Source organism: Aplysia californica, unplaced genomic scaffold (assembly GCF_000002075.1).
Source record: "Aplysia californica isolate F4 #8 unplaced genomic scaffold, AplCal3.0 scaffold00634, whole genome shotgun sequence".
Classification (NCBI taxonomy): domain Eukaryota; kingdom Metazoa; phylum Mollusca; class Gastropoda; order Aplysiida; family Aplysiidae; genus Aplysia; species Aplysia californica.
In genome coordinates, this window is record NW_004797904.1 from 336,424 (window position 1) to 346,464 (window position 10,041).

The window sequence follows — 10,041 nt, forward strand, 5'->3', positions numbered from 1 at the left end:
AACAACAACAACAACGTTATTTTCATTTGTGTTGGTGTTCACACATGGTAAGTCACACGAAGTGCCTTATTTGTCAAATCGGGAGAAAAAGGCATTAAGATTATTTACATAGCTCTCATCATTGTCAACACATACATTTTTTGGTTTATTTTTGTAGCCCACTATGGTCTTAAGGCCAGTCCATGTCTCACGAGAGTTATTTGATCGAAACAGATCTTCCAGATTTTAAAAAAAGATCTACATCTTCTCCTTTTTATAGTAATGCTGCTGTCTTCGATTTTAACCCTTTCCAAAACGGCATTCTCTAAATTAAAGACCAAATTTAAAACATCAGTCCGTAAAGCAAGAAAGTGTTCAATTAAATGCAAAACTTGTGTTTTCTTGACTTCCATACGTACTTTCCAACATTTTCTGTCCTCTTGTATCTCGAGGTATCGAGAGGGGTGCAATAATTATTGTCGAACGTGAGCAAGGCGCGTTACCTTTTGGATCGTCGTAAAGTTCTTCATTCGGAGTGACTCTTTGCGCTTGTTAACCCTTCTCGGTCTTCCTCTTGTCCTCTTGCTTTGAGGCCATTGAATTTCATAAAGTAGCTATTTCTGCTGACTACCGAGACCTCGTTCTCATAACGTGTCTAGACCATCTGTTTAATTGTCTCCGCCCCCCCCCACACATGCAGGCTTACAATCACATGTATAATATAAATGAGCAGCAATATAAACAATAATAATCTTAAGCTAGATACACACTCAATGTTATTCTGATGCATACTCTAAGGTCGTATGAATACTTATACAAGATTGTTCAGATCGAAGAATTTGGATGGATGACCTTCTGTATCTTTCTTTGTTACAGATCAGAAGCCTAGGTCTTTTACTTCTGACTGTTGCTTTTATTTGAGAGAGCAAGTTATGTTTGTTGTCTAAAAAGGTGGAATTAATTTTTTTTAGAGCAAGCTGTTATGTACAATTCATCCCTGTAGGGGAATGTAGATGTTGAAATTTTACATGCTTTCCGTATTAGTCGATGTAATTGTTTTCTTATCTTGTTGTCTTGCGTTCCCGGTCCATGCTATTGTATAAAAATTGATCATATTTTCTATTGTTTAGTGACAGAATATGGACCTCAATGTTTTATCAATTCTAAAATACATGAGCTTTCTTACAAAAAATAGTCTTTGGTTAACTTTTTAAGCAGGAGAGAGGTGTGGATGTGCCAGTTGAGTTTGTTGTCTATTGTAACACCCAAATACTTATAGTTTGACACTTGCTCTTTGTTTTCACATTTAATTTCGAGTACCTGCAGGGGCAGTTTCTTTTTACTAAAATCAACAACAAGTTCTTTGGTCTTTTTTACATTTAAAAGCAGCTTATGATTTTCACAACATTTAGAAAAGTGAAGTGCAAAATACCGGTAAGCGGTTTCGTTATGGTCAGCTTGAGTTAGCCCAATTATGGTTGAATCATCCGCAAATATAATCAACTTGATGTTACTGTTGTTTATTTGGCAATAGTTCGTGTATAGCGTGAATAAAACTGGAGACAAAACACATTCTTGAGGGGCCCCTGTATTTGTTGTGATGTATGTCGATGTGGAATGTTTTGATTTTACATACTGGGTTCGGTTGGTAGGAAAATTGCTTATCCATTATATTAAATTGACGTTAACACCTGTGTTTTCTAATTTCTTTAAAAGGATAGCTGGCTGGGTAGTATTAAAGGCTGACTAAAAATCAACGAATAGGATCCTACAGTATGTTTTTGGCTTGTCTAAGTGTCTATATATGTTGTCAAGAAATAGTAAAATGGCGTCGTCCACAGTTCTCCAGTGACGATATGCAAATTGTAGAGGGTCCTGGGTGGATTCTATGTACGTTCATAGTCTTTTTAGCACAAATTTTTCTAGACATTTTATAACTACGGATGTTAAAGCTATTGGTCTTAGGTTATTCATTTCAGTAATTGTTTCTTTCTTTGGAAGGGGGACGATTTCAGAACATTTCCAAATAGTGGGAATAGCATGTGTCAACAACGGCTGGTTGAAAATATAGGTTGTAAATCGAATTAAGTTGTGCTGAACACATTTTTAGAAATTTGGGTTGTACACCATCTGGGCCACACGCCTTTCTCACATTCACACGTCCAAACACACGTCTAACCTCACGTTCCTCAACAACAACAGCAGCAGCAACAACAGCAGCAGCAACAACAACAACAACAACAACAACAACAACAACAACAACAACAACAACAACAACGTTATTTTCATTTGTGTTGGTGTTCACACATGGTAAGTCACACGAAGTGCCTTATTTGTCAAATCGGGAGAAAAAGGCATTAAGATTATTTACATAGCTCTCATCATTGTCAACACATACATTTTTTGGTTTATTTTTGTAGCCCACTATGGTCTTAAGGCCAGTCCATGTCTCACGAGAGTTATTTGATCGAAACAGATCTTCCAGATTTTAAAAAAAGATCTACATCTTCTCCTTTTTATAGTAATGCTGCTGTCTTCGATTTTAACCCTTTCCAAAACGGCATTCTCTAAATTAAAGACCAAATTTAAAACATCAGTCCGTAAAGCAAGAAAGTGTTCAATTAAATGCAAAACTTGTGTTTTCTTGACTTCCATACGTACTTTCCAACATTTTCTGTCCTCTTGTATCTCGAGGTATCGAGAGGGGTGCAATAATTATTGTCGAACGTGAGCAAGGCGCGTTACCTTTTGGATCGTCGTAAAGTTCTTCATTCGGAGTGACTCTTTGCGCTTGTTAACCCTTCTCGGTCTTCCTCTTGTCCTCTTGCTTTGAGGCCATTGAATTTCATAAAGTAGCTATTTCTGCTGACTACCGAGACCTCGTTCTCATAACGTGTCTAGACCATCTGTTTAATTGTCTCCGCCCCCCCCCCCCCCCCCCACGTACTTTTTGCTCGATTCGACACCAATCTTTTGGCTGATGTCTTTCTACAAGTTGTCCAGATCATTGTATTTGTTGTCTCTCGGGGTATTGTAGGCTTGATCTGATGCGCACTTGTTGTCTGATGCCTTAGTAGTATATATTCGTCTCTCTTCTCGGAATGTTTAGCGTCTTTCTGGGACATTTATTTAGTTCACGTGTTTTTATCTGATCTTACCTTCTTTGCTGTGCATTGTTGGAGGTCCTGGTTTAGGGATGTCTTTATTACTTCTGTATTAGTTGCACCCATCTTCTTTCCATATTTCTCGAAGGCATGCTTTGTTTAGCTAAACCCTCAAAGAAGAAAAAACTGTGGTGCTTTATAATAATTGTCTTATGTTCCACTTTTGGATGTGCAGCCTACGGGCGCTTTTAAGTTGGTATTTTATCTTTAGTTTAAGTTTTAGTTATAGTAAGAGTTGTTCAACCTTTGCAACACAAGGGCGTCATGTAAGTGCCGTAGATTAGAGGTGTTTTTTAGAGAACGACCTATAAGAAAGATAAAAAAGACAATCGATATTTGATAGGAAAGGATAAGAGCTAACCACACCGGACGGCTGCCACCCACTCATTTCTGTATTTACACACTTACTAACTGTTGATCCTCTTCCTTGAATTCAATTCATGTCGAAAGAAAATACGCTCAGTATTCCGGCGCGAAAAGTTATAGAAACATTAATCATAAGAAAAGATAGCAAGTGCTTGATGTATTTGCTTAACGGTAGCGAAAAAAAAAGTGTGCAAACAGTTTAGATATGTACATAGCTTTAGGGAATCATGAAGCTGTTTGCAACTGTTATAAGACGATTTTGTTAACCCAAGGGACGAGTGAACGGGAAACATTTAAATCTGTCCCAAAGGCAAAAACATAAGACATTGACAAAATAGCCGATTTCCCCTATCAGGGCGTCAACACGTCTCAACTAATACAAATTAGGCTACCCTTATCTTTCGCCTAAGGTTACAGTCTCAGCCGTGTCAGCACTTGAAGTTTCATGGAGGTCTCCCACATATATCCCTTGTTTAATCGACGTTGGAAGACCGCTTTCATCGCCGTGGTCCGCTCGCCACTTAGTTTCTGAATTTCCCAGACCCTTAAGATCTTAATTCTCTGGGGACTGCTGGGGATCAGTCTTTTCTTGCCCCGAGTGGAGTACGTCATATTATGTCAATAAATTACCGGCTTAACCAGGGATACAGTTTTCCGATCTCGGCTGTAGAAATTTTCGAGAAGTAACAACAGAGTAATCGCTTTTTCGTTTCTCTGACTTAGTGCTCGATCGTCTTGTCTTAAATACATTAATGATAATTGTGCCACGTATTTCCCAGTCCTGTGTTCATTCTCTCTACTGCAGGTGGTAGGAGGAGACCGTGGGTATGTACTTTGTTGGGGTTTTTTTTCATTTCCATCACGTTTTAAAAAAAATTCTAACACAAGATGTGCATGTACCATAACTAACATATCACACATGGGCCCTGTTTATTGTTGCAGATTTTTTTTTCTTTGTTTTTGTTTGTTTGTTCGTTTGGATTTTTGTTTGTTTTGTTTGTGGTTTGTCTGTTTTATCTTTTTGTTTATTTGTTTGTTTGTTGTTGCTGCATTTTAGACAGACTGACAGACAGACAAACAGCAGATAGTTAGAATTACAGGGAATTCTGTATTTTTCCTTTTATTATTGTATGTAGCATGTTTGTTTCTCAAGCTGCCTTGTATGCTGTACGACTAAAACTGACGTAGTAAAATTTAGAAAAAAACAACCCACCCCCTTGAAATATATCCCATAACAAAACAGATCGTTCCCCTTTATTATATGATGAGTACTGACCGAAAGAAAGACGAAATATTCAACTTAATGTTGAAATTATTCCTCGCATCAAGAACATAGTATAACTTACAATCCTGAAACAGCAGCAGCAACAACAACAACAACAACAACACATTAAAAAACCTCAACAAATAAAACAAGAACAAAAACAACAAATAAAAATAATAACAGCAACAAACAAAACAACAACAAAAACAACAAATAAAAAAAAATAACAGCAACAAACAAAACAACAACAACAACAACAAATAAAAAACAACAGCAACAAATAAAACAACAACAACAACAACAACAACAACAACAACAACAACAACAACAACAACAAAAGCAATAGCAGCAGCAGGAGCAGCATTACCAAAACCACCAACATCAACAACAACACTGACAAAAGAACCGTGCGTATGTGCCTTATTAAACACAGGTAACTGACTGGTATTCACGAAAACTACAAAGGACCGCCACGTAAAGGTGTTAATATTAATCCTACGTAAAGAATGTCTAGGATAATCTATATCCTACGCCCCCCCCCCTCTCTCTCCCCCCCCCCTCTCTCCCCCCCCTCTCTCCCTCTCTCTCTCTCTCTCTCTCTCTCTCTCTCTCTCTCTCTCTCTCTCTCTCTCTCCCCACAACCACACACACCCGCACAAATCACCACTATAACACTGCTTCGAACACGCCTGTTGGAGGTTCTGTGAGAAACGACGCGGATCTTATACCCGCTGCACACTGCAAATCGAATTCATCGATTCGAGTCGGGGCTAGCCACGTTTTTCCTTCACATATCGGGTGAAAGCTATCATTTTGGCACAATACAACCGATTTGACTCGCGACCGTACAAATACAAATGCGTTTGATTTTTTAAAGTAATTGTCGAATCTAGATGGAAACGGTGGTAATTTGTCAAAAATGTAGCACTACGCCCCTGCCCCCAGGAAAAAAGAAATGGCCAGCCCCGACTCAGCCTGACGAATCTGATTGTCAGTGTGCAGTAGGTGTAACCACTGACCGCTGTCCACTATTATTAATTAATCCTACTATTCCGAGACACAGAGACTCTATAGTGTTTATGTGAACGTTCAGACGTTGGAAGTAGCTGGACGTTTGACGAGCAGCAGCAGACATTAAATAGGAAGACGTTACATCTTATGGAAGTGTGGTACGTTGTCAGCTCGGATCATTCATTGGTAGAATTCTGTGAAAATGCAATACTTCGAAAGTTAAGAGGTTGCATTCGTCGAGTGATCAGGGTGGTAAGTAAACTATCTGTAAACAGACAAGCTGTTGGCCTAACAACGCTGTCCAGCTGTTAAACTGTGAAGAGACTAAAATTTTGATTTTTTTTTCTTTTTGCAGTCTCTGGATTTGCGGTAGCAGTTGCATGTGCTCATAAGTTCATTATTGTCTCGAAATTCAAATTCGAAATGTGGGGAAAAAGCAAGAAAAATGCATAATGTAGGTACAATAATGTAATTGTTTAAAGAGTGAAACAGATTTTTTTCTAATTCTTGTAAAATTATGAACTTTGGGTCTAGTACTTTTTACCAGCTTCCTGGCGACAAGATCTATTGCTACAAAGTAAATACATTTACGTTTTTTATAAGATAGGCTTTATTTCTAACCTTCAATGCGCACCCCCCATCCCCCACCTTTCTTGCTGATAGGATTTCAATTTTAATAAGTCACAATCTCTTTTCCCCCCACCCATGACATCATTTCAGTATGTACTTACTATACCACTCGTTTTATTTCTCTCCATGGAATAATTGTTATTTCTATTGTTGTAAATGTTGCTGATGGGTTTTGTCCGTTATTGTTGCTGTTGCTGTTGTTGTTGTTGTTATTATTGTTGTTGTTATTGTTGTTAATGTTGTTGTTGTTGTTGTTGTTGTTGTTATTGTTGTTGTTTTTGTTGTTAATGTTGTTGTTGTTGCTGTTGTTATTGTTGCTGTTACTGTTGTTGTTGTTGTTGTTATTGTTGTTGTTTTTTGTCGTTAATGTTGTTGTTGTTGTTGTTTTAATTAAATTTCTGTTGTTCGTTTAAGAAGTTAAGCGCTCTACTAATATAAATAAAATCATTTTGAAAACCGAATTAGATATTTCCACGGTCTCATCAACATAATTTGATTTTTTAGAATCAGAAGGCGGGATTTGATCCTACCATTCATTGCCAGGCCGTCCTGAAACGGATATTAACATCCCAGGGGTAAGACCTACATTCTTGACAAAAATCCTCCCCACTCGGGAATCGAACCCAGATCTCCTTCAGACGACAACAAAGCACCTAACCGTTTAACCACAGACGCCGGTCCCGAGGAACTGATCGAGTGTAATACAGGACCCTCCCCCCCCCCGACACACACCCATTCTCTCCCTCCCCCTGTATATCTTCTATAATATTATGATCTTCTGCACGTGCCTCCATACTTACAAACACAACTTGTTTTATTTCTCTCAAATATTTGTTCTTATTTCTATAGTATTGTTGCTGTTACTGTGGGCTTTTGCTCACTGTTGCGTTAATCTTTTTATTGTTTCTGTTTAGCATCATAATATGTACTATCATAATAATATTATTAAGAAAACTGTTTTAAAAAACCGACATCTGTCCCATTATTTCGTGACGCTTGTGCTAGCATCTACGTTGCGGCGGCCGCGATTTCTGTATTTTCCAACAGAAAAAGCTAAATATCTTTTTTTCATAACATAGTAGAGATGTAATTTGATAATTTTAAGATGTTCATGTATAGTTATTTTCATGCTAAGATTGTAGGTATCTTACATACTATATTTATATTGTTTTTTTCTTTTCTTTTTTCCCTCTTCGTTGTGTTTTAATGTGTTGATGTGTTAATTTTTTATATTTTTTTTGTTATTGTTCTGATGTGCTGTTTTTCTACTTTTTGTGTTTATATAGCGTAATGTCATTTAATTTGATGTAGTTCCTACATTTTTTAAAATATAACTGTGTTATGTTAGAGCATGTCACTACCGAAACTGAATACTGACACTGGCCGGCTCCTTGAGTGTGGTTCCATAATTTACATGTGATATCTTGTACTTTTCCTTGAATTACACACGTTTAGGGTTGAAGCAGCCAATCTTCAGATGGTGGACACGCGCTCTTATTTGTTAATTTTGTGGTTGTTTGTGTGCTGTTCTAATTTTGATTTCATTCTGTTGTGAAACCTTTATTTTTCATGTTTTTAAACTCCATGTCGCTACAAATGACATTCTAGATACTTGAAACAGAACATACTGAAATTCTGGTGCTTTAGATTTAGTTACCTCTATCAACATTATATTGCTATATAATGTAAACGTCGTCACAGAGAATTGAGTGGCAACTTTTGGACCAAAAAAAAAATGCAACAAACGCAGATGCTAGCTTGTGTAAATTAGTTGTGCATCATTGTATGTGTATAAAAGAACATAAATAATAATATTATTATGATTAATGTATTTCTGTGTTGATGCTGAATCTTTTGTATTTTGATGTTTTGGTAGGCTACTTCCATCCAAAGTTTTCGTTCGTTCGTGGATCTATAAAGTCTGTCTTGTCTTGTCTTGTCTTGTCGTGTTTTGCCTTGTCTTGTCTTGTCTTGTCTTGTCTTGTCTTGTCTTGTCTTGTCTTGTCTTGTCTTGTCTTGTCTTGCCTTGTCTTGTCTTGTCTTGTCGTGTCTTGTCGTGTCTTGTCTTGTCTTGTCTTGTCTTGTCTTGTCTTGTCTTGTCTTGTCATGTCTTGCCCTGCCTTGTCTTGTCTTGTCTTGTCTTGTCTTGTCTTGTCTTATCTTATCTTATCTCATCTACAGTATACATCCACTATGGGCCGTTGATGGAGTTCCTCAAGTCGCGAGCCAACATGCGCGAAGTCCGCCAAGCTCCCAGGTCGGCGGGTCACGTGGTGTGGTCCTCGTCCTTCCAGACCGTGGGGAGTCTAAGAAGACACTGTGACCGCCCCATCCCTCTTGCGGAGGAAGACTCCAGCCCCATCTCTGGTCGAAGTACTCGTCTCAAATCTGCCCCTCCCTCTTCCTCTTACTCCGGCTCCTCCTACTCCTCCTCCTCCTCCTCGTCTTTCTCTACTTCATCATCAAAGATTTCATTGACCTCCCCTTTTGTTCTCACTGGTTTCAAGCAATACAACGGGAGAGGTGAGGCAGGCGATGAAGACAGTCACTCACCGGGTGGTTTGAGGCAAACTATCTATAAGGGAAGCAGTTCTTCAGCTTTGACAAACGCTGAAAACTTACAGTCGGGCAAGTATAATGTTCTTTATAAACACAGCGAGGCTGGAAGTAGAAGGGCTTCATCTGAAGGCGCTGGTAGTGGTAGCCGTAGAGCCAGCCAGACTAATGGCAGATCTACCAATGTTCTTGTGAGGCGTCGGTCTTCCTTCTTCAAGGAGAACGGTTCAGGCAGAAGAAGGGAAAGTGGTAGTGCCCCACACAAAACAAACCACGCCAAATCTGGACAAGAAATAAGGCCAAAATCCGCTCCTGGCGAGGTCTGTGAAAAAGATGAAAATAACGTTTCCAGATTACAATTTAAAAGTTCCAAAAAATTCTCTAAATTTCCTACCGACAAGAACAAGTTATACCCGCCTGTTGAAATTCAGATAGAAGATTCTTCCTCCAGTGACTGTTCTGATTTCGATAATAACATATTTCGAAACGAACTTTGTCCAAACGAAGGAAACGAGCTAGCAAACCTGACTTGGTCAAAGAATAAGACAGAACAGCAGAACAATACGGTACTCACAGATAAAGGCGTCGAGAGTGGCTACAACTTTAAGACCAGCGGTGAGACAGAAGACACCAACAACAGGCCCGGCTCCAACACTGGTCGCCGGAAATCGTGCGTGGGGGTGAACGGAGAGCGCAACAATAGAATAAAATCTGGGCAGTCCTCCGAAATGGACCAGGACGCCATGTCTCTGTCCAGCTCGACCTTCAGGGGAAGGTCACAGAGCATCGCCAGCGGCTCCCTCATCCTGGACCCCACTCGTTGGAGCGGCTCGCGCAGCAGGCGGCGGAGCAGTTTTTTGCTGTCACCTCGCGTGGAGAAGAAGAAAGGCGTGACTGTCGTCATAGACCACGCCTCTAACCGGAGGAACCTCCAGCGTCGCATGTCTTCAGAGGCCTGGTAAGTGCCGGTAAGATAAGAAGAAGAAGAAGAAGAAGAAGAAGAAGAAGAAGAAGAAGAAGAAGAAGAAGAAGAAGAAGAAGAAGAAGAAGAAGAAGAAGAAGAGGAGGAGG

The 10,041-nt window shown here is 39.2% G+C and overlaps 1 protein-coding gene across 1 annotated transcript in view; it reads left to right on the forward strand.

Annotated features, from left to right (window-relative positions):
* The first annotated feature begins 8,537 nt into the window (after window positions 1-8,537).
* Window positions 8,538-10,041, forward strand: part of LOC106013050 — a 6,851-nt gene continuing 5,347 nt past the window's right edge. The window contains exon 1 of the mRNA XM_013087754.2: window positions 8,538-9,928. Within this exon, the coding sequence (XP_012943208.1) occupies window positions 8,619-9,928 (1,310 nt within the window). The 5' untranslated portion in view covers window positions 8,538-8,618. The remainder of the gene's footprint in view (window positions 9,929-10,041) is intronic.